This window comes from Crocodylus siamensis, chromosome 1 (genome assembly GCF_052110815.1).
Source record: "Crocodylus siamensis isolate JL-2025a chromosome 1, ASM5211081v1, whole genome shotgun sequence".
NCBI classification, from domain to species: Eukaryota; Metazoa; Chordata; order Crocodylia; family Crocodylidae; genus Crocodylus; species Crocodylus siamensis.
In genome coordinates this window covers 150,487,590-150,512,718 of record NC_143395.1, presented here as the reverse complement: position 1 = coordinate 150,512,718, position 25,129 = coordinate 150,487,590, and the positions used below count along the sequence as shown (strand labels likewise).

Below are 25,129 nucleotides of genomic sequence, written 5' to 3'. Positions count from 1 at the left end.
GATAGGAAGATGTCAAGTATTTCACTGGTACATGGGGAATGATGCTCCTGGCTAGAGTCCCTGAAGATTCCTTACCCAGCTTCCTTAGTTCTGGGAGGCTCACCTTGAGCATCTCAGGTTTATTTTCCTGCATGACCAGCATCAGTGGCACCAGGGCACAATAAATTTCATAATGGACAGCAGGCCCAGGCTTAAATTTGTTCACCTGTTTCAGCATTTTGCCAAGGGCAATGATGACTGTGATGCGCACCTTTTCCCTCTCCTGTGCATGAAACAAAGAAGATAAGGGAACTTCTCAGTGAAACACTTCTTTAGTACTGACTATAGTCATCCCAAACATACAAGTGACAGTATCTAACATACCATATGAAGAATGCTGATTCATGCAAACTGTGGATGTGTAAAAAGGCAAGAATAGAGCATTATGCATGCTTAATCGGCAGTACTGTAGTTGCTACACTGCCACTATGTGCTGTATTTGCCCCATAAATAGAAAACTTCATTTTCCAAGGCTGTCAGCCTGATATTTGTCATTACCAGTTAATTTACACACTGATCCACAGTTGTTTTATTGCAATTATAAGATATCCAAGGGGAAATGGAAAAGGCCAGAAAATGGAAGGAGAAAGTAGATTCCTCAGAACAGTACAATCACCCCCTTCCAATCTGCCGCTTGCCTTCTGGTGAGTTTTAATATGTGTATCCTACCTAAATCAGCTGATAAGGCTGTGCAGCAGTGCTGAGGACACTGCTGTGACTCAAGTTCAGTGCAGAATTTGCTACAATTCTCCATTCCCATGAATGCACAAATAGCCCTGCCTTGCCATCTTGGTGTAGCATAATGCTGTGTCTAAAGAAGTCAAAGCAATGGAGTCAGGGGAAGGGGAGGTGAAGGTGATCTTTGGCCCCCTTTTCTCTTTTGTCTTATCAGGGAGCAAAAGAAGTATTATTCATCATGCCGAGCTAGGGAGAAAGTCCTGTCAAAATGGCGGCATGCTTCTGAGCATACAGTAACCAGTAACTCGGGTATCAGCATCCCTGTGCTGAAAAATGGTGGAGGGGGGGCACGTTAACTAAAGCTCATTGAACAAAATAGCTTTAGTTAAAATGCCCTCATCACCATTTTTCAGTGTGCCATTTTTCAGTCCTGTCAAGTCTTTCTCTTTCTCTCCTCCTCGCCTCCCAAAAGTTACCTTGAATGTGCTAGGTCCATAAAGAGAAAAGCAGTGAATAAACAATGGGAGCAAGTAGTAAAAGATAATGTACGCTCATGTTCTGGAAAGATTCTGCTAACACAGAGGTCTTTTGGGACCTTGAGATTTCCAAGGGAAAGAGTAGAAACCTGCTGGCTACTATTATTATTCTTATTACTAAGGATGAGACTGAAGAAAGCCCTGAAGAAGCAACACATATTGATGCATCACATATGAAGATGACTTAATTCCAGTCCCAGTGGGTAGGGTTTTTACAATTACTACCCTGCTGTTTGTTGAAGGTTTGCTCTCTCAAAGGCTTCTAGGCACAATAATGCTCTGTGACAGTGAGCATCAATAGGGCTTGGAAGGAGGGAACAGTATAGACCTGATTTTGCTATGGGAGTTACACAAGTACTGAAGGATCTGTGCCTTCAGCCACTCCATTCATAGTGTGTTCTGGGGCTACCTCACTCCCGTGTACAATATTGCGCACACATGCAGCTCACTCAGAGCATCACCTTACATCAGTGATTGGTTGCCAAAGTGACTTCCCAATTTGGCAAAATGCAGCTTTGACCTCTTCCCCTTCCATATAGTAGATGATATTTCGTAGGGCTTTCAAAGCTTGCTCTGCAATCCTCTCATCTTTTTCTTTCAGGAACTCTTGAAGGGCTGGAAGGTGGCTTCTGAGATGTGTTGCCTGCACAACAGCAACAGCTCTTTAAAATAAGCACTACTGGAGCTGATAGGATGGCATTAGTCAGACCAAAAATATGATGAATTTAGTTTTTCTAAATGAATGAACCATTTGTAAATTATTTCTGATTTTTTTGCAAAGGCATTTACTCTGTTTGCTGTTATTCCTTGGATTGTCTGTATAAATGCTTTTCAGACTTTCGGCAGTTTATCTAAAGGAGGTTAACAAAATCAAGAGTGGTAAATATCATGAGTAAGAAACATCTAGGCTACATGTGGGGAAGCTTAATGATATTTATACATATTTCTACACTGACAGTCAAATTCACAAATAGTTTCATAGTCATAGACATAGACACTAGGGCTGGAAGGGACCTCGGAAGATCATTGAGTCCAGCCCGCCACCCGAGGGGCAGGAAGTCAGCTGCAGTCATAGAATCTCAGCAAGATAAGCATCCAATTTACTCTGGAAGGGTTTCAATGTAGGTGCTTGAACCACCCCCGATGGCAGGCTGTTCCAGACCTTGGGGGCTCGGACAGTAAAGAAATTCTTCCTTGTGTCCAGCCTGAAATGGTGTAGCAGTAGTTTATAACCGTTCGACCTCGTCATCCCTTGGGGCACTCTGGTGAACAAACATTCCCCCAAGTACTGGTGGTCACCCCTGATAAACTTATAGGTGGCCATCAGATCACCCCTGAGCCTGTGCTTTTCTAGACTAAAGAGCCCCATGGCTCTCAGCCTGTTGTCATAAGGTCTGTTTTTCTGACCTCTGATCATGCATGTGGCTCTTCTCTGGACTCTCTCAAGCTTCTCCACATCCTTTTTGAATTGTGGAGTCCAAAACTGGAAGCAGTACTCCAGCTGCAGCCTCACCAAGGCCGAGTACAAGGGGAGAATGACGTCCTGGGATTTGCTCGAGAAGCATCTATGGATGCAAGCCAGTGTTTTGCTCGCTTTACTAGCCGCAGCATCACATTGCTGGCTCATGTTCATCCTGGGGTCAATGATGACCCCCAAGTCTCTTTCTTCCATAGTGCTAGTCAGTGTACCACTTCCAAGACTATAAGGGTGCTGCAGGTTTTGCCTCCCAAGGTGGAGAACCTTGCATTTTTCAGTGTTAAACACCATCAGGTTCTCGTCCGCCCATTTGCTGAGCCTGTCCAGGTCAGCCTGTCTTCAGGTGTGGATGTTTTGCTCCAGAGCTTGATGTCATTGGCGAACTTGGCCAGTCCACTTCTGACTCCAATGTCCACATCATTAATGAAGATGTTGAACAATATGGGTCCAAGGAAAGAGCACTGGGGAACCCCACTGGTCACTGGGCACCATAATGATTGATCAATTACTACCCTCTGGATCCAACCACGGAAGCCAATTTACCAGCCAGCGGATCGTGGTGGACCCAAGGACACAACTGGCTAGTTGGCCAAGAGGTGATCATGGGATACCAGATCAAAGGCTTTTTTAAAGTCAAGATATATGACATCAATCTCTTCTGCCTTGTCCAGGTGATAGGTCACCTGGTCATAGAAGGAAATGAGATTGGTCAAGCAAGACCTACCCGCAACAAACCCATGCTAGCTATCTCTTAGGATGTTGGCATCAGCCAGTCCATTAAGGATGGCCTCTTTAATAAACTTTTCTAAGACCTTCCCTGGGATAGATGTCAGGCTGATGGGCCTATAGTTTGCCAGATCCACTTTCCTCCCTTTCTTGAAGATCAGCACCACACTGGCCTTCTTCCAGTCTTCGGGCACTACACCAGAGCACCAGGAGTTTTCAAAGATCGGTACCAGAGGCTGGGCTATGATGCTTGCCAGCTCCTTGAGTACCCTGGGGTGTAGACTGTCAGGGCCAGCTGACTTGAAGGTATTCAGCCTCTCAAGGTGTTCCTTCATGAGGTCAGCATTAATGGAGGGCAGGGGATCTCCCTCACCTGGACCTCCCTGTCCCATGGTGGTCATGGGCAGATCATGGGACTGATGAAAGACCAAAGCAAAGTACCTATTTATTAGGTTGGCTTTTTCCTGGGCATCAGTTGTCAGCTGTCCCATCTGGTTCAGCAGGAGTCCAATGTTGCCCTTGCTTTTCCTCCGGCTCCCCACATATCTGAAAAAGGACTTTTTATTGTCCTTGATGATTAAAGCTACTTGGAGTTCAGTTGCAGCCTTGGCTTTCCTGGTTTGCGCCCTGCAGGACTGGACCAGTGCAGAATAATCCTCCTTGGAGGTGAATCCCATCCTCCATCCTTTGTAGGCCTTTCTTTTCAGTCTCAGGAGGTTTGCTAGATCCCTGGAGAGCGAGAGGGCTGCTGTGCCCTCTTGCTGCCTTTCCCCTGAGATGGAATTGAATTAGCTTGTGCATTGAGGATCGCTCCCTTGAGGAGCAACCACTCTTCTTGAACTCCCCTCTCTCTGGGATTGTGGTCCCTTAGGGCCTCACTGACAAGCCTCCTGATATTGTCAAAGTTGGCTTTCCTGAAGTCAAGGACTTCCATGTTGCTGACTGACTTGCCAGCTTTACGGCGGATGGTGAAGGTGATCAACTCGCGGCTATATGTAACACCATAAATACCACCTAATCTAATTAGAAACGTCACAAGTAAATTTATGAACAGACTTTTTCATCTCATTTTCTTTATTAATTACCAGGGACAGAACAATTTGCCACATACTATATTATCTTAGAATAATGTTTATTACAGTATCACCACAGCAATAGCAAAGAATCACCTGGTTTTAACTCATATCTGATGTGTGTTTTATAATCAGAAAACATGTTTTTCTTCTGCCTTAGGCTGTATTGGAGCTTCTCTGAATTGTTCTCCCTGAGCAATTATCAAATCTACTTCAGTTTTAATCTGTTTCAGTATCAGCACCTTAGTTCTCAGGTCATTAGTTGGCATTTAATTCTATGTTGTTATAATTTCTGTCTGGGTTTCTATCATAGTCAAATAAACTGTCTCTCACCTTCCCTGGATGGAGAGCTAAATTACTAATTCCTCTGAGTCCCAGCAGCTTGATGATAGGATTTGTCTCTTGGGTCCATTTTTTCAGTGGGGCTAAGATGTCGAGTTCTTGACTCTGGGCCACAGAACGGTGCCAGAGAAGCTACAACAAAAACAAAGACATCAGCAGTTAATAACAGATTTTCTCATTTTATTCTCTGGACATATATAATCACAACTAAATTTACTTTTTATGGGAATAAACTCTTACAGGTATAGAAAATCCATACCTCCCACAGAGATTTAAACCAGCCAGTTTAAACTCTGGCTTAAACATTTGGTTCTGAGATTAGACTCATGCTGACACGTAAAAGTAAATCTTGCCGAGTGAAATGGAAATAGTGGTGATTCTCACTGTTTCAGGTGTCATTTAATAGAAATGTCTATTGGTAACTGGAAAATGAAAACTGCAGGTGAAATTTAATATGACCTTGCTGAAACAGAATCCTCTTCATACCCATAACCCTAGCTGTTGAATCCTTGTACAGGTTTTACCCCCTTCACCTTTGGTATAAGCATGAAGTCAGTGAAAAGAGTTTTACCTGTGCATAGAAGGCCCTGGACATAACCTTATCATGCTCATTTTCACTGTTGAGTAGTGGGATCAGTTTTTTAAAAATTCTATGCAGCTGAAGGGGTCTGAAATGCTTCACCATGGCACTGCAACAGGACATATGCAAATCCATGGGTTAACAAGGGGAAAATGAGCTGCACAGCAAGTCTCTGGGGGAAGGACCCCAATCTAGGAAGAACTTCATACCAGATGATAACATAGGTTTTGTTGCTTACCTTGTGATCTCTATTATTCCACAGTAGTAGTCACACGGACTGGAGAGTAGGTCCCAGCCTCTGTGTTCCTCCATGTAGGCCAACACCTCAAAATAACCAGCACCTGAGAGCAAGATCTTCATAGCCTCCAGAGCACAGCTAGATTCAAAATAAATCTAGCATTACTGGGCACGTCTACACGAGATACTTAAATGTGCAGGAAACTAATTCTACTGATCATTAGCATGTCACAGCAAGAGCTGTGCTAATGTAACTAATACATAGTAGAATTAGTCTACTGCTCATTAAACGTGCAAAAGACTGGGCACCATTATTACTGCACAGTAGCACCAGCTACTGAGCACTTAGTTAGTACTTCATATTAGAGGTACTAAATTTAATGCGCAGTAGTAATGGCGCATTAATTAATGTGTAGACACACCCACTGAATGACATCAGTCTGCTTCTAGTAGCTATGCAAGGTAATAGAAACCCAAAGTCTCAAATAATCCACATAATTTACTGCAATCTTCAGCGCCCTGTGGAGTAGTAACAGAAGGGGAATGCAGAGATCAGAAGTAGGAAGAGGAACTTGTTTACCAAAACCAGGTAGAAATATAGAAGTAATGAGAAAAGAACTACTTCTCATTCAGTCCCTATCATCACTGCTCAGGTGTGGCATTTAGTTTCTGTATATATGCATTTTTTCCATTCTTTTTAAATGGATACAAACCTTGTACTCTTTTGAGCGAGTGCTGATGTCTGCATGACAACAATGATATCATAAACTACACAGGGATTTCCCCATGCTCATTAGAACATAGATAAAGAAAACCTTGACTTTTTAGTGCTTACCTGGTAGGATCAAATGCCTTGGGCCTGTTCTCTTGGCCACACTCCTTCCTGTAGACCACCATGTTCTCTAGTGGATTCTGCTCTATTACTTTCTGGATGTGACCAAGCATTGCCAATAAGAGGCGGGGATAGAGTTCTTGCACTGCATCTCTGCAATCAGGGACTGAGAGCATCTCACACAGAGCACAGGTTACCTAGAGAGAGTAAAATATAACCCTGTTACATTTCTTTTTCCAGAATGAAATACAGAGGGTGCTAAATTGCCTCTCTGAAAGGCTCAGAAAGGAAGTGTATCTAGTTTTTTAGGGCCTCAGGGAAAGTAAGGCTAGCATAAACTATAATTAGGCCTCGGGTCAGAATAAAGAGTGTTTCCATTTTTCCTTTCTTCCCTACACAGAAGTCCTCAGTTCTACCATTTACTGTCAAAGGAATGTAGCTAACCATACTACTTACAGCAACAGCTTGAAAGGAGGTCTCATCATCAGAGATACTGATGTTATCTTTTTGGACTGGCTTCTCCTCCAAGATTTGTATTAGCAGCTGAAGAACACAAAGGGTGGTCTCTCTTCTGGTGCCCAGGACCCTCCATAGTGCAGTTGTGTTGCTACAAATGAAGAAGTACAATAAACCGGTGGTCTGTACTTCTAACAACTTTCATTAAAGGATCTCAAAGTGCTGCAGTGACACAGCACTCATGCAGGATCTTGTGAGTAAACATAATTCTATAGCTGAAGTAATCAAGGTATAGAGATTTGCAGTGACTTGCTCAAGGTCAAAGGATGGAACACAAACAGGGTTATGTAAAGGACCCAGGGCTACCGATATTTGTTTCTGAGCTTGCATCACTAAATGTGCTATCTCCCTGGCAGTATAACACCAGATAGCAGAGATATTAGAACATACTGAATTTATTCCTTTTAAAGAGCAAAGGGAAAACCCAAGACTAGTCAAGAAGGGTTCCTCACCAAATAAACAGAGGTAACAAAGGTTCCATGACACAGCTCTGTGTTACTGTACCATAAAATTGGTTTAGTTCCATTACTGATAACATCAGTTGCAGCTTTTCCATGCAAACATCAGCAGTTATTGCACATCAGAATTCATAATATATTGATGAATCTATTGCGATGAGAGCTGATAAAATAATTCATATTTGATCAAGTTTTTGCTAAAATTTCAAATTTTGCCAAATGCTGGATGATTTTTTTTTAAAATGAAAATCATACCCTATGTTTCACATAGTTCTAATTGCAGCCTATCACAAGAGGAAGTGCAAAAAAAAAATGAGCATAAGACAACCTGGGGACAAAGAGACTAAAGGAACATACAGTTAGAAATCTGAGCAGTGAAGGTACTACCAGCTTTGTACCTGTCCCAGGGGAGTGGGTGGGCCAGTAGGATAGGCACCACTTTCTTGGTGTTGTTTCCAGCCAAGAAACACACTGCCCTCAACATTTCCTGCCGAGTATTGGGCTCCTGAATGAGACAGAGGCGCTTGTAAATGCCAGTCAAAGTGTCATCCACCTGTAAGAAAAGCACAGTCAGAGACTTTTATCTCACGGTGGTTCTTTGAAGTTAAATGTTGGGCTCAGGGAGAAATTCTTGTTTCCCCATAACGGCAACAAAAAGCAAATTTTAAATCTCAGTGTCACAGTAAGAATCAGTCAGAAACAGAATGAATTTTCCTCTCTCAAGGAGCACAAAACCAGGTCAATTTCAGGCCAGCAAGGGACTCCCAGAAAAATAATAGATGCAGGACACCAAATCCTCCCCTCTCTCCATACGCACAGAGTATGCCTTTTATATGGCTGTCAAACATATCTCAGTTGTAGACTTTATTTCAGGTTAAGGGAAAGCAACAGATAAGAAATGTAAAGCCTTAATGGAAGAGAACACAGTGGCTGTGTACAGACATTTGGGGAGGTTATGGGGAGGCTAAATTAGGGGGCAGGTGGAGCCAGTGGAGGAGTTAGAGAGGATCAGAAGGGATCAGGGGGGCTAGCAGGGTCTGCGTGGGGATAAGGGGACAAGTGCTGTCTGCAAGGGTGTTGGGTGGAGACAGGGGGGAAGGGGGCCAGGTGGGATCTTTGGGGGCGGGGGTGAGATCTGGGATGGTTTGGTGGACTTGGGGGTCTTGTGGGGTGCATGGTGGGCATGGGGAAATGGGGGCTGTCTCCCACCCCTTGGGACCAGGGACTATTTTTAGCCCTTCAACTGCCCTCATTCCCAGACAAACAGCTCCCCCTTCCCCAACAAACCTACTTCCCCATCTCTCCCACTCCTCCCCCTACCCCAACCTACCTTTTTGGCTCCCAGCATTGGTGAAGGCTGATAAAACTGGCACTTGTAGTGGCTTGCAGGAAAGGAGGTTTGGCGGGCTACGGGGGTTGGCCATCTGGGGGTAGGGCGAGGCGCGGTATGACTAAAAATAGCCTGGTGCCAGGGAGGGGGTAGGAAAAATGCAGCCCCTGGGCTGGGGCCAGCAACTGGTCTTTTCCAGCCCTGGGGCTGTGCTAGGAACTATACAGAAGTTCAGTTTAAAAATGGCCAACCCAATTTACGTTAGACTACCTCAGAGGTAGGGTTGGGCATTTTTAGACCAATCTAAGCTTCCTGAAACTTCTGTACAGTGCATACTTGGATGGAGCTAACTAGGGCTTTAAGCATGCATTTCAAGAGAAACAAAAATCAGGCAACTTGTTAAAAGTGGAGAGGGAAAACTGTTTTTTCCTCCCCTTCTGTCTACAGGCTTCAGGCTACCACAGGAAATTAGCTGCCATGCTGAATTTCATGGAAAAGGATGTTAAACTGGGGTCATTTGTTTTGTAATGAGAGATTATCAAAATTAGATGGGTAAAGGGAATTCTCCTACTTCTTATCCAACTATATCACTTCAGTGAACTTTCAACCTCTAAAGATAATCTGTCACAGTTTATAAATGCCTTCAAGTCTTTCCCCAAGTATTTACAATATTTGTAAAGACTGAGACAGAACTCCCAGAGTTCCACACTTTCAACCCCACTATTTTTCATCTAGTCTTAATAACAATGGTCTGGTGCCTTTGTTCTATTGAGAAGCCAAACTGACTCAGGCACAAGGTCAAAAAATTTCAAACAATTTTTTCCCCCCCAAAAAATGTTATGAAGATTTCAGAACTGCATCTATAATGAAAACTGTTCAGCTATGGAGTCATTATTCCAGTTTCATAATAAGGCACCTTAAGCTACAATTTTAACTGGAATAGGAGGGAAAGGCAACATCTTGGAGAAAACCACATTTGCCCTGTGATCTGGTCACATCTTTCTCTTCACTCAGAGTGAAGAATTATTTTGCAGCTTTCCTAAAAAAGCACATTGGAATTGCCTGTTAGCTACCTAATAATGTCTCTTATAACATGCTTTTATTTACATATAGAGTTTCATACAAGCTTTTGCTCTACCTGCTATTTAGCTCTGGTTTGTCTGGGTTTTTTCCCCTCGGATACCTGAAGAAGGGTGTAGTAGCACTCAAAAGCCTGTCTGTGTCCTACTCAATTATACAGTTGGTTCAGGAAAATATATCACTCACAAAAATCCTTGCTTCTTGCATTGTGGGATTATGGCAATTTACCATTTCAGCAAAATCATCTTTTGTGTCAGTTATAAAAGCATCTCTTTTAAGTACCTCTTACCTTCTCCAAATCAGCTCCACGCTCATCCAAAATTGCACTCAGCAGTTCTCCAGCTGCCCGAGATATTTTTTCCCTGGGATCTGTCAAACCATCAAGTGCTGTCAGAACCAGATTTGTTAACTGACGAGGGGTAAAATATTCTGCAAAGGCCTAAAGAGAATACAAAAAAGCATGTCATGGGGGCAGAATACCTGCTGTCATCTAAACGCAAATGATCAATTTGAACAAAACTTAGAGACAATTCAGTATTGGAAAGGTAGAGAAGCAGAGAACAAAGAAATTGTATTAATTCTGAGGATGGGTGAATATCTATTATCCCTTAAAATGCTTTGATTTTTATAACTGAAAATTCTTTGTTCAGTTGCATTTAGTAGCAGTTTTCATCTAAAGCGTAGAATAACTGGTTATATTTCAAGTCCTTTCTTCATCAAGAGGCATAGGAAAGGAACACACCTTCCTTTCTGTATTCCTAGTTCCCTAGTTTCAACCTGCTACTTACAAGCCTCATAGACCTTCCAGCATGCTTCCTATTGCTTCGTCTCCTGTAACCATACCAATTATAAAGTATGCATCTACCAAGGGACAGGCCGGTTCTGTAAGAGCATCTTTCTACACTAATTTAATATACATACTAGATTTTTAACTGGTGGTGCTCAATCTTTTGGCCTTGTGAGCCAGATATGTGGTGTGGGGCCCATCTGTGGGCGAAATCAGGCCCTGGGAGCCTGGCACTGCTCCCTCCCACTCCCTGCACACCAGGATTGGGTCTCAGAGCTCTAGCACCACCCCCTTCCAGCCCACCTGCCCCTCCAAGACTGGGTCCTGGGGCCCGACAATGCCCCCGCCTGGCCCTGTCTGCTGGGATTGGGTGTCGGATCCAGCACAGGGGAATGGGGTTCCCTGTGGGTCCAGAGATTTGGCAGTGGGGGAGTGGTGCCACTACTCTCCTGCTGCCAAATCTCTGGAACCACAGGGAGCCCCATGGGCCAGATGCCATGACACCATGGGCAAGCCAGAAGTTGAGCACTCCTGGAATATACAGTATGAAATATTAAAAGCAAACTTTTCTTTCCTTTGTTAGAGAACCCTCTAAAAGTTAGGTTGAATTAAATGCCAATGGGAATTAACTCTATAAAAAAAATAACTTAGATACTTTGCAAAACAATTTTAATAAATTCACTCTAAACCTTCAAAGACCTAGCCCTAATTACCACAGTACCCGCAAATGCTAAATAATGCATTCTCACAACAGTTCTGTGAGGTAGGGAGGTACTATTCCCAGTCTGCAACTGAGTAACACAGGATACATCTACATGGGAGTTTAACTGTTGAGTGTGTAATTAGATCCACACTGAAGCGTCAAAGTCTGCATGTTCACTGGTATTAGGGTGCAGTAAATGAATGAACTCTACCATAGGATAGTACTGGCAGGGACAATACTATCTTACAGCAGAGTACTTAACTGTGCTGAAACACACACATAGACAGTGACTGGGCAGGGCCACACTCCCCCCTGCCACCTAGCCACATGGCTCCTTGTGCCCCAGTCAGCCCCTCTGCCGCCTCAGACTGCTACTTGGAGCCCAGGGCTGACTTCCTGTGCCCCCTGCCAGTCTGGGCATGCTCTGCCCCAGCTCAAAGTGCTGTTGTCCCAGGAGCATGTATAGACGCTGTGTCCACGAGCAGTTCGGTGTGGCGCAAAGTGCTCCAGAGTTTATTTCTTCACCTTAACTGCATGTGTAGTGGCACCCACAGTGATTGCCAAGGGACTTGGCCACGATCAGAATGCCATGACAGACCTCGCTATTGTCTCTGGGGTTTCACCCAGTGCCATAAACCACAAAATCATCTTTCCTTTTGATCCTTATTCTGAACAGATTCAAACTTTTTTTTTTTAGTTTAAAGCAAGGGTCAGCAACTTACAGCCCAGAGGCCATATCTGTGAAGCCAAGGGGCTCTGGCAGTGCTGCAGCACTGGGGAGCTTTGCCAACATTGTGGAAGGGCCAGATCTTTGCCCACGCCATGACTGGGAGCTGAAGAGAAGCAGCAGGAGTGGCCAGCCAGGTTGTTCTGGCTGGCTGTTTTAAAAGGTTGTTTTTTGCTGGTTTAAAGTATTTTTTTCTATATAAAGTCACAAGAATCTGAAAATTGGAACATTATCATTAAAGCTCGCTGAACTTTTTCCTTGGAAAATTTAACTAATCAAAACTATACAAAAACCCCCCTGCTGAATATTTTGGTCCCAAATATGAAAGTTCTCAGCTAAAAAAATCTAATTTTGAAATTTTGGAACATCTGATTTTAATATTTTCAATTAAATGACAGGTTTTGATACTTCTGAATCAGAAGATTTCTCTGTTTAGTGGTACTCTATCAAATGCTTTGTCTTAGCGTTCACCTATGTTGCCATAGGTCCATGCATAAGAGTTATTATTTAGGAGACTCCTACTTCTAGACTGCTTTTGGACTGGGATCTGTGGCTGGATGATATCTGTCAGGATGAACCAAAGCCCCGCTTTGTTCTGACTCCGTACTACGCATGATTATGATTTCATTGTTTTATGTCTCTGGGGAGATTTAGTCCAAGAGGGGGTACCTTGGCCCATGAAGAAGAATGAGGCATGAAGAAATCAAACTACAATCCCACAGGGTATTTCCAAACCAGCACGCTTTTGGTTTGTAGCCAAATACAGCTTTTGTTTTAGGATTTTTTTTACTGGAAAACCTAATTTTTCAGTCAATTAACAATACCAGTGGGAAATTTTCAAATAGACCCTCTCATAATGCTTGTCACAGCTTTATGGAGTTCTAAAATCAGGCAAATTTTTAACTTGAGCCAGTTGGAAGAACACTTAGCCAAATATACACAAAAAGCTCCATGGTCTTTACTGCAAACGTGAAATGATGTTAACATTTTCTTAGCCAAAGTTAAATTCACATTAAATTAGGGTTTATAACAATATCTAGCTGCATCCTTCACTACAGAACTGTGATCAACAACAACTCTACAGTACTCAGATGCAACAACATTTTGTTTGTTCAGTGGTATCTACGAATTACCTTAGCAATCTGAGAGGTGTTGTTATAGAATACAGACGGACTGTAGGTGCCAAGATTTTTGTATGCATATAACTTTTCAGCTGTATTTCCCTTGTCAAGCTCTGAAACAAGAAACATGTATTTGTACAAATTTCATTTTACAAGTAAGTGACCTTTTCCTTTCTCTTCTTGTTACAATCTCTGAACTATAGTCACTCTTTAAATTAAGTTTTAGGTTCTAGTATAATGGTGTGTCATGAATATGATACAAGCCCTGTTTTCTTTTACAGTCTATCAATACTAGACACTGAACTCATAAGAGTCTTTGAAAACTGGCTTCATTCTGAGCTGCTGCTACTTCAGGATTCTTTCCCAGATCTTGGAAAACTGAGATTGCCCCATGCTAATTCAGAAGAACTAAACCAATCACAATACCCTTCAGAGGAAATATATGGAAAGACTTCCCCAACCAGAGCAGTCACTCAGAGCACTTTGCTTGTGGAGATCTTTAAAGTATATTTGCTCTCCTTGCACATGTAGAAGAGTATTGAAACATTTACCGGGTTATACCACTTAAAGTACCATTATTAGCATCCAAATGGCACCCCTGAAATGCATGGTACAGTTGAGAGCTCAGAGTTGTTGCTCCAGGTCCTCTGCAAAATCAAATGTGTATCTCTGCACTGATAATACTTGTTTCTTGTGGTCAGGAGTTTGCACTGATGTCATAAAGCCAGAGATTTGCTTTTTTTGGTTTTGAAACAAAAGCTGAAATTCCGTAGAAAAATTGAGAGGCTTGTCTTTGCCCTATTTCCTTAGCTACTCTTTACCTCTGCCATGGTGACATGTACTTCTCTTTGTCAAACACTGCCTTAGTGCTAGACATTTATAAACTATTATATGTGCTAGATTTTATTTTCCTGTCTCCTGCTGACTCTGTTTGCTCCTCCCTCTGCCATCTGCTCATATTTGGTGACATTTGCCCCAACCTTGACCATCTCTCCCCACCTCTACCCCTCTCCTGCTCATTCTACCCTTCCTACTCATTCTCTCTTTTCTTCTCTTGTTGTCTCTATAAAAGGTCTCAGATATCTACAATTCCTTCATACTGTACTCCCTCCAGGTGCTGGCTCTGACAGAGCCCAGGGTCCCTACATCTGACACTGATACTGTAGCTGCCTTCTCCTTTGGAGACCTTCCTGATCTGTAGCACTTCCCCTCCTAGGATCAGGCTGATAACCCACAGGTCTACCTGTCTGCCTCACGTATGTCTCATTCCTCCATCAGACCACTGTGACAGCCTCCATTAAACACTTTTTGGGCTTTCCCAAATGCACTTTTGCACTAACTTAGGTGTTTTCCCTCATGCCTAGGAGCAGCTACAGATGTACCTCTGTAAATAATAGCTGCAGAGGTACCTCAAACCTTTAAAACCCTTTTGTGCTGAGGGGCCAGCAAAAAAATGGATAGTGGTTGCACTGATACTCCTGCCTACCATGCTATTTAATATTGTCTTAGTTTTTCTTTGCAGTCCTTTCTCTGTAGCTCTTGACTTAGACTGTAAGCTCTTTGGCCAGAAAGTGTCCTTTGTTCTGTGCTTGTATAGTGTCTAGTACCCTAGGACAATGGGGCTGTGGTCTATAACTACATATAAAGGTTCCACAAAAATCATAAAGAATAACAATTATTAACAACAAAGCACATAGGGTTAACCCAAGAAGCTGTGACTTCCTGGTGAGATCTGAGAAAACTGAGGTCTACTGACGCTTTTTAACCAGCAGGATACAATACAAGTTGTATACAGCTCGGGCTGCCAAGAAGCAGATGTTATCCACTGGGTCATGGCATCGAAGTGCCAGCAGTCTAACCAGACGGCCTAATCTGCTGAATTCAATTGATGCCTAATTAGAAAGAGAAGAAACCAATTAATCATATATAGTATGATGAAGGTGCACGTGTGCAAGCCACTGTGTGCACACTGGCACCTTGTAGCTTTTAGCATGCCCACAATGAGGGTGTGGAGATGGACTGCCCCCCCGCCCCTCTGCTCCCCACACACACTGGAAACTGTTATTCCACTGAAAACCTGAGTATTTTCAAACCCTCAGGTTCAAATAGTCACAAAATTTAAAATAAGCCAAATGAGTCCCACAGTGAAGCAGGTCATACTATATAAAGGCTTCTTTATCCACACAGTTACAGGTCTATTCTCTTCTGCTCTGCCCTTTGCTGTTACTCTTTATGCATAGGTAGTGTGTACATGCCTACTGTGGGTATAGTTGGGAAATCCAGTCTCCCGCTCCCTCCTCTGGTATCTGGTGCCTGCTCCTGCTTTGGAGGGGTGGTGTGGGGTGCAGGAGGGCACTGTGTGCACAGCAGGAGGTGAGTTGAGCTGCCTGCAAGCAAGAGGAGCTGGATTGCCCATGCTGTGTGCACAGCCAGGAGGAAGGTTACACTGCTCACAGCCAAGGGACCCATGCTGTGTTTGCTGCAGGCAAGGGTGGAGCTCTGGAGTCTTTGGGTAGGGCAGCTGCCCTGCACAGGGAGATGGGGAGGAAGAAGAGAAGAGCATGAATACCAAGCTCTCCACATGATATGTAGCCCCCTGCCATTCAGAAGTTGGATAGCCCTGCTGAGGTACACAGCAGGAATTGGAGAGAACAGTTTACAGGTCGCTATAAAGGGCCTTACACCCCTCATTAATTTGTTCACACCAGAGGAGTTTCCAGGTGTTCATCTTGGCTGCTTAAAGTCCCTTTTGTATATCTGGTGTAGAACAAGAGAATTAGCCAGGCTACCCCAGGGCCACTAGTTTTGAAAATTGTTCCTATTGACTACAATTGAAAATTGTGCCTTAGTGACTAGTTCTATGTGACCAGGAGCTAATTTGCATACACTGGAAAAGGTAAAATGGTATATGAAACCTGTTTCTAGATGGTGGGTCACACAGCTATGAGGAGATGACAAAAATTATAGGCGGAATAGGAGTTGGCCTCATATCAAGCAAAACAAACTATTTTTTTTTGCATTTCAGCAAAAAGAATGGAAAACTTTAAATTTTGTGATTCAATTTTGCATGATAAGATTCTTTTGATTTTAGGTTAGCCTACACAGCAACAACAAAAAAGCAATTATTTACACAGCCCTAGCTGGAAGTATTTAAAGATTATTGGTTACAGCCGAAGACCAGCCCCCTTTAAGTTCTGAGAAAACTCAGACCCCCAACTTTGCAGCATCTTTTGTACACATGCAAAATTAGGTGGGGTTTTGGGTTGGAAAACTAGAGAAGAGCTGTCTGTTGGAATGTTCCAGTTTTGCCTCACTGTTACATGTATTAAACTCCCCATGTTTTAAAATGGCCGTGGGGGTGCTTTAAAGTGCCTCCCACGGCCATTTTAAAATTCTGGGGGCTTAATACATGTGATGGTGAGCCATTTTAATTAGAGTGGCTATTGAGGAACCACTCCAATTAAAACGACCCCCAAGTACATGTATAGGCACCCCAAATGTCTTCTTAATGCAAAGGGTGTTTTGGTGGATTCACAGAGATGAATGCAGATTTAGAGCCACCTTTAAAGTTGTGTGCAGAAACTCAACTAAAAATATTCTGCCTCTTAAGCATTTGCTATTACTATACTGTTTTATTTAATTCAATGATACTTAGTTTTACTTTTATCTCTAAGCTTTCATAATCAGAGAGAACTCTCTTTAGTTATGGATTCATTCAGTCTCCTTACAGCATATGAATACATTGTGGAAAATTATGCACAGCAACAAACAATTTTGTAAGGGATTCAGTCGTAAAGTAAATATTACCGCAAGATGCGAAGGGTCAGCACAACACTTCGGGAAGAACGAATTGTTTTTCTTGCCCAGTGAAGCTTTGAAAAACTTGTGCTATTTGTATTGACTTTGCAATGACATCACATTGGGAAAGGGATTTAAGGGAATAACTTTTCAAAGGAGAAATTTAGGCAGCCAATGCCAATAAAGATTTGAAGGTTGTTTGTCAGACAAATGTGATCTCTGTTGAAATGAATGAATGGCTAAACTCCTATTAACCCTAATGGATGTAATATGAGTTCCTACATTTTGCTTGCTTTTTTGTAAGTAGTAGGTTGTTTTTCTGGGCCAGGATCTATAGAGTTGGGTCAGCAGAGGTGAAAGTACTCACATCAAAATTAGGAAGCTTGGCAACACACCTCAGGAGCCGGGCACTGCACCACATTGCCCGTTCCCGCTCATGATCCTTTCTGGAGGATAGCCAGGGCTCTATGTACTAAGGGGGAAACAAAGGAGACCGCTGTTCACCAAATAAGCCCCAGTGAAAATATAGCGGGCCCAATCCTCAGTGGGTGTAAATGAGGGTAATGCCACTAACAGCAATGCATCGCTCTCACCTAGCATTTCTCACCTTTGGAATGCATGCAGCTTTTCACATGGGAAGCCAGCCTCATTATTGCCATTTTACAGGGTGGAAAATTCAGGCCCAAGGAGAAAAAACAACTTGGCCAAGCTCACCCAATAGGCCAGAAGTAGAATCAGGACTTGAACCCCAGGTCTCTTTAGTCTCAGGCAAGTGCTCCACCCAGGAAACTACTTTAATTTATAATTTTTGTCTGATATTAGATCAGATACAGAGGTATTTGCTGCTTTTTAAGACTGGAATATTATTCAGAATACTCCTCTTTATATAAGTAAAGCCTATGGCTTTTTGCCTCTGTGCTGTCTCCTGTGTTTTTAAGGAATCTATTCTCAAACAGTTCCTCTGAAGGTGTAACAATCTTCAGTATCAAAGGCAGCTTATTCCCTCCTCTTGAACCTAAAATAATAAGATTCAGTTCTGGCAGGTAGGTCCAAAGCGAAGTTTGATTTTATCCTTCCAAACAAGAATGATAACATGCAGGATTCCCATCCCCTTACTAGTCTAGGGTGATGCTGAAATTCAGTCCCTTGGGTGACAGTCTTTCCTGATTACACTTTTTTCAGTGCCACGAAGAAGGAGCTCTATATGAAATGAAGCCCCTTCTAATATTCAATCTCTGAATATGAGGACTGTGATAAGGCTTAATGAAGGCTGAATCAAGAAGACATGACAAGGGTCCCAGTTCTGAAAGAAATGTGATGACAGCAGAATCTCAGATTTCATTTTTAAAAAGTAATTTCTAGCCATTGCTATTTGAAAATATAGCCTGAGCATAAATAGTATAGAAGGACCTGCCTCAGCCTGCAAAGGGCAGGAAACATTGAGAGGTATGAACTGTCTTTTACATCACATGGGGTGCTAATGCTAAGATAACACAATCATCCTGCCAAAACAAATCCAGCAGAGGTCTCTATGTGGCGGAAGAAGAGTGCAGTTGGGCCCGGATCACTCATTCCTGAGCTGCTGGAGGTAAAGACCTAGGAGCCTCTTTACTATCATTCCTAACTGAGAGGGCATTTTTATATCTCACAAGTGCATGACACTGTTGTTGATATCAAGGGTACACATATCATTGTCCCCTGGTAGATTGAGGCTTTGATAAATAAGGACATGGCCAAAATGCAGAGGCACAGCCATAGGCCTAGAGGAAGGGTCAGCATTTTGTGGTATGCCTAAAACCCCAGAATGTCTTAATTTAGACTTGAACTTTGAGGGCGTAGTGAAACCATGAGATTCAAACCCTCTGCTGTAAACTTCTTTTCCAGTCTTGTACTCTCCACTTCTTACCTCCAAAATCTTCTGGACATCACCAGGATATTCTAATACCAGACCCTCCAGCATTCCTCTCAAGGCACTGATAGTTTCTTTGTACAAGGACTAAAAGCAAAGATAGTGCAAGAATCAGTGTCATACACATTGGCATTCTATAGGCACTTCAACACCTTCTTTAGAGAGAAAGGACACATCACTAAGGAAGAATCTGTATTGATATTTAGAGTCTACCTTGAAGTCAACCTCAGCCAGCCCAAGCTGCCCAAGCTGGCCTTCCTACTTCACAGGCCGCACCAAAGATGTCCACATTGTGGTTCTGATTTGTGAAGCAGAGCCCTTCTAGGAGTTGGTCTACAAATGCCTTGTATTTCCTTCAGGCTTGTCTCTACTCACAGGCAGTAAAGAGAGGATGGAGGAAGCAGAAGGACCAGAAGTCAAGAATAGGGAACTGTATCATTGCTGCTTGGGGGTTAAGCATACAGGTCAACTATAGCTGGTTGGCAGGGAACCCGGAAGTCAGGCATTTCAGTGTAGACATAAATCTTCCTCTCTGTGTGCCTCAAATCCTCATCTGTAAAACAGGGCCAGTTGCACTACAGGAATGCTGATAAATATATGAAAGCCTATGAATTGCTCAGATATATTGGGAAAGGGGCTAAGAAAAATACCTGAAACACTGGAAAGAAAAAGCTTTGTGAATCCCTTAAATAGGAAGAATGATTTCTTGCACTCAGGTATATTAATGTACTATTACTTTCTAGAAACATGCCTTAAACTTCAGCTAAGAAGCAGATGCAAAATAAGTTTGCTGTTTTCAACAGAGACCTGATATACAGGCAGACGTTTAACATGAAAACTGCAACCTAAACATTGGGCTGTGGCCCTGACCAAAAACCAAACCTCAAAAGGAGACAAATATCAGAATTTAGGGAATTAAATGATATCAGCTGGATGGCAATATTATTTTTCTCCATATAGCTTCCTGAGTTAAGAAATACCTTCTACAGTTATGGAGTGAAAATATTTCTCAGTCAAAGAGGCCAATGCTCAGATATCTTTGGAGCTATGAGCTTCCATTATTCCTTTCACATATAGACATTACACATAAACTGGTGTAAGTGACCAAAAACTGGTCTACACCCATAACAGAACAGTTCAGGGCACTTACACTAGTTTAAAAATGAAAGATCCTGGACTGAGAGGCCTGGATTGATGAGGTATCAGATTTAATTCATTTAGGTTAGACTAGTCTATTGAACTTCCGTACCAGCACTCCTATTGATTCCTGCTGGGTCACTGTCTGCTGGCATCCCAGGGGCCTTTGTGCCCCCCACCCCCTCCCAGGGAGATATGCTAGCACTCACTGGCTGCTCAGCTGCTATGGGCTGTAACAGACCCAAGCCAGCACAGACAATGGCAGGTTGGGGGTGGGTGGGACAGGGGCGCAGGGTGGGGGCGCAGTTAGCAGGGACAGGAGCTCTCCATAGAAGGAAGGCTTGGGCCACACAGAACCTTAGAGAAACCGACATAGGTTTGATTGAGTCTGCCTCAGGCTTTTTGAATGTCTGTACCTAGCCTTGAAAAAACCCTAATTAGCGGTGAAATAACTTAAGTCTGTGCAGAGTAGATACACCCTCCACACACAGTTCCAGGTGTGTATTAGGGCCCTGTGAAGCTTCAGGTGCTGATTTGATCTGGAAGAGATTTGGCCTGATTTGGTGGCCAAATCTCTGAATCCAAATTGAATCAGGAGACCAATTAAAAGGTCCAAATTGATTCAGAAAAGATTCGGAGAGCTTCAGCAATTCGGGCAATCCCTGCTCGCTGCCACAGGGAGCTGGACCCAGACTCTGTGCTGGTAGGAGGGGGCAGGGGAGGGGGGGCTGGAGAAGTGGGGAGGGGACCATGGGGGGGACCCCTGCCAGGACCCATACCCTGCCTGCTCCTCCAGACCCTCTGAGTGCCCCCAACCCCTGCCCGCAGTCCCAGTCCCCGCCCCTGCCTGGCCCCAGCTCCTGGCTCTTTAAAAAATAAGCCCTTAGTCAGTGGCTGCTGCCAGGCAGGGGAGCAATCCCCACTGCCCCCTGCTGCATGAGGGGCTCTGCCATGAGCCCATTGGCCCCCATCCACTCTCCCAGCCTCCCCACCCCCCATGACTGCCCTGTCTGCCCCAGCTCCTGGCTCTTAAAAAAAAAAAGCCCCCACTCACCAGCTGCTTCAGTGGCCTTAGGGTGTATGGGGGCTCATGGCAGAGCCTGCAACACAGTGCAGGGCAGTGGGGGCAGTGGGGGTTGTTCCCCCACTGGGCAGGAGCCAGTGAGTTGGGGCTTTTTTTTTTTTAAGGGTCAGCAGCTGGGGTGGGTAGGACAGCCATGGTGGGGCTGGCAAAGTAGGGGGCAGTCAGGGGGTTCATGGCAGAACCTCCCACGTGGCATGGGGTAGTGGGGATCGACCTCCCTGGCCTGGCAGCAGCCAGTGACTGGGAGCTTCTTATCTTTTTTTTTTTTTTTTAAAGAACTGGGAGCTGAGAGAGAGGGCAGGGCAGCCATTGAGAGCAGTCGCGGGATGCGGCTGATTCGGAGGCTAAGCCAATTTGGCGGTGGCCAAATCGATTCACAACAGTAATTCAAATCAACCAATTGAATCACTGTCCTCTGAATCCAAAGTGAAAACTAACCACTTCACACAGGCCTAGTGTATATTCATTGGCTGAGGATCACATACCCTGTCCTATGCTTTCTATTACATAAAAGTGTCTTCTCTTGTGTTCATGTCACATCAGCTGAATTAAGCCAGTTTAGTTGCCTGGTTAGTCTGTTTAGTCCTCCATGTCATGATTTGATAGACAGCCCCTGCTTCTGAGAAACTGGGGTGCCATGCAATTTGTAACCTGCAGATCAAAAGCATGAGCATCCTCCATACAGTTCCTCTCAATCTCAGAATAAATCACTCTTATCATATTCAGTACATGCCTATTTCCACAGAGATTAGTGAATTAAAGACAGGCCTTTTTTTTTTAAAAGGACAAATTACCTCAGAGCGTTGATACTGGGTGCTATCACATACTTCTAACATGTTTTCTATTGGAGGCAGGGAAAATACACTTTTGTAGCATGTCCGGACTAGAAGTACTTTTATCTCAGGCTTCAGTGGTGGCTTCAGTTTTCTGATTAGAGAGAGAAACTCTTTGAATGACAGTCATAATAATGTCATAATAAAGCCAGGATAACATGACTGTGGGTATGTCTGCACAAGATGCTAAATGTACAGTACACTAATTCTACCACGCATTAGCATGTTGTGGCAAAAGTCATGCTGTTGCATTGATACACAGTAGAATTAGCCTACTGCACATTAGCAAAACTAAAAAGGCATGCACTGGTGCTACTGCGCACTAGTTCCGGTTAGTGTGCATTGAGTTGATACCTGTTATTACAGGTACTAAACTTAATGCACAGTAACTCTGGTATATTAATGCATGTGTAGACATGCCCAACATTATTTATTATTTAAACACTATCAACCTTAAAAGGGTGTGAGCACTGATCACAGAAAACAGCAGAACTAAGTGTGCTTGTTTTCTAGTACGCAATGTTTCTAACATCACAAAGCAAAACCCATTTTAATAAAATTCATTTAAAACCCATTTGAATAAATTCAGGGCTCAAAAACAGGAACATTTTATTATGTTCACTTTCTCAAGTTGAAGTTCATAAGCACATACTTAAGACACAGGTGGCAATCCATGTTGTCTGAAATAATCAGGAAGAAGGTAGAGCCCTACTTTCAACCTGATGAAGAACACAGGAACTTAACTCTAATTTTCAAGAATTATTATTATATATAGAGCTCCTGGTATTACTTAGGACACTAATGTTGTATTCTGGACCCCTTACTAGCATTTAAAACATACATTTTTTTGTAACTCCTAATGCTTCTATTGCATGATTCAGAAATTATGGCAGCACCATCTAGTGGGCATCCCTTGGAGTAACTAGGAACAATGGCCACAAAGTGATGGAGAGCAGATTTAGGTTAGACATCAGGAAGAACTTCTTTACAATAAGAGTTACCAGAATCTGGAACGGGCTTCCAAGGGAGGTGATGCTCTCTCCTAGCTTGGGGGTCTTTAAGAGAGGCTGGACATGCACCTGGCTGGGGCCATCTAACCCCAGCGCTCTTTCCTGCCCAGGGCAGGGGGTTGGAATCGATGATCTACTGAGGTCCCTTCCCACCCAAACATCCATGAATCTGTGAATGCTAAATATTCATCTAGCTTGCTGGTCCAATTCTGTACAGTATAGCATATAGTGGTTATAAGTCTGTTTGTCATTCTACATTGTGCATGTTGTACAGTATGTATCACTGCCCTAAACTACATGGAAAATGTCAAGCTTATGCAAGTGTACAGAATTACATCACTCTCTACTAGCTGCCAAAATAAAGGTTTTAAATTTTCAGATTATACAAGCATGAAATTTTCTTGGACCACTACTAGTAGATGTTGAATACTGGAAGCTAATGCTTAAAATCCTGTCTTAAATATGCACTGAGTTGTCAATTTTTTAGTTCTTGAAAGTACACCTATTTAAAATGCTTTGAAACCACTTTCCTCTGCCAAACTGATCATTGCATTTTTAACAAAATTTTATTTGTAATCAACATATTTTAATAGCCCTATCAACAAGTGAAATATATTATAAGCTCAACGTATTAACACTTAGCAGAATGGCAGCTAAATTAATGCAGCACATGCTATACACCATATAATCCAGCAGCACATTAAAATGCCAGAAGATTAATTATTATTCAAACGGTTGTGACACTTTCTTCAGACATTTTGTGAATGACTACTTTGCACCCAGAAGCATGGATTAGCAAGGATTCTATCCAACTGTGTTACAAAAACAATTTGTTTCAACTATATTAAACTTTGGTTAAAAATATTGCAGTTAATTCCATAACTTTTATGAACTGAGTGACACCCAATTTCAAAACTATTTTATTACAGGGCCTGCTTCCTTGCAGAGGGGCTGAGCAGCAGAGGTGGAGAATCATCTAGGTAGAGACAAGCCTGAGCCTGCACTTACGTGCTTAGGTTATCTGCTTGTCTCCTTATACTTTGCTATCTCTTCACACTTCGAGACCCCTTCAAAGAGGGCCATGGCACCCTAATTGAGAATCACTGCTTTATCACGTTGAGTGTCTGCTCTGCAGAAGGTGGTTATCTTTTTGATTTTCTGTCTGGCCTTGGACCCAGAAAATATTATAGCAGCCTAAAGGATATCCAATCAACTGATAGTAGCTGGAAAACAGTACATTCTGCTCAAAGCACATGGAAAAAAAGTTATTGCTCTACATTGCTTTCAGACTAGGATTCTGCCTGCACCTCTTTCTTGCCTTCTTGGAGGCAATTCATACTCCAGAAGATTTAAGTGTTAAAAAAGGGTTTATTGTGATTTTGGCTGGTGCTTTTGCAGGGGAATGCTAAGGGATGAGATTTTTGCACAGCTTCAAAGATGCCAAGTACAATTTGGCTCATACTGTAGCTGTAATACTAGTTTGTGCTTTGAAATCCATATGTTGATCTTTATATCGAAGAAAACAAGAGTAGAATCTGAATAAATGCAGCATCTCCAGTGTGTTCTCTTTTACTGACTTCTCAACATAGTCCATCAGGCACTGTTAGCCACTTACCCCACTGGACCTATTGCAGAAATGACCAAAACTTTAAAACAAACTCACTGGAAAATCTAAAGTATTACAATATATTTTAATTTTTTTAAAAATCTGTCAAGGTGAGTTCCCCACAGAGAAACTCATCACTTTATGGCATGCTTGGATTCAACCTCACTGACTTCAGGATAAGGCAAAATGGTTAAGCAAAAAAACCCAGTATTAATATTGCCTCCAAAACAAGGATTGGCAAACTCCAAGTATCAGGAACCCATTTGCTTGCTATAGTATTGACCTGTGATATGGGGATGAAATGTGAATGCTGAACTTCCATAGTACCTCAGATTAGTGACCACAATCATAGCCTGCTGGCGCACAGGGGAAGACAGCAACTGCACAGACTCTTCTTCAATCAGCTTCTACAAAACATGGAGGAGGCAGAAGAGTGACAATGAACACTAGGACTGCCACTCTAGGGTTACCATGTTTCTAGGAACCCCCCCAAAAAAGACACCTGTCACC

The 25,129-nt window shown here is 43.0% G+C and overlaps 1 protein-coding gene across 1 annotated transcript in view; it reads right to left on the bottom strand.

The window, feature by feature from the left end:
• Positions 1-25,129, bottom strand: part of LOC149873467 (maestro heat-like repeat-containing protein family member 1) — a 72,201-nt gene that overhangs the window by 16,203 nt on the left and 30,869 nt on the right. The window contains exons 14-28 of the mRNA XM_090045281.1: positions 24,947-25,026; positions 21,965-22,097; positions 18,947-19,036; positions 17,408-17,512; positions 14,999-15,134; positions 13,255-13,355; positions 10,194-10,343; positions 7,893-8,047; positions 6,977-7,127; positions 6,524-6,717; positions 5,690-5,827; positions 5,443-5,560; positions 4,863-5,003; positions 1,720-1,896; positions 104-262 (exon numbers count right to left, since the gene is read on the bottom strand). Coding sequence (XP_089901407.1) covers positions 104-262; positions 1,720-1,896; positions 4,863-5,003; positions 5,443-5,560; positions 5,690-5,827; positions 6,524-6,717; positions 6,977-7,127; positions 7,893-8,047; positions 10,194-10,343; positions 13,255-13,355; positions 14,999-15,134; positions 17,408-17,512; positions 18,947-19,036; positions 21,965-22,097; positions 24,947-25,026 — 2,028 coding nt within the window. The remainder of the gene's footprint in view (positions 1-103; positions 263-1,719; positions 1,897-4,862; positions 5,004-5,442; positions 5,561-5,689; positions 5,828-6,523; positions 6,718-6,976; positions 7,128-7,892; positions 8,048-10,193; positions 10,344-13,254; positions 13,356-14,998; positions 15,135-17,407; positions 17,513-18,946; positions 19,037-21,964; positions 22,098-24,946; positions 25,027-25,129) is intronic.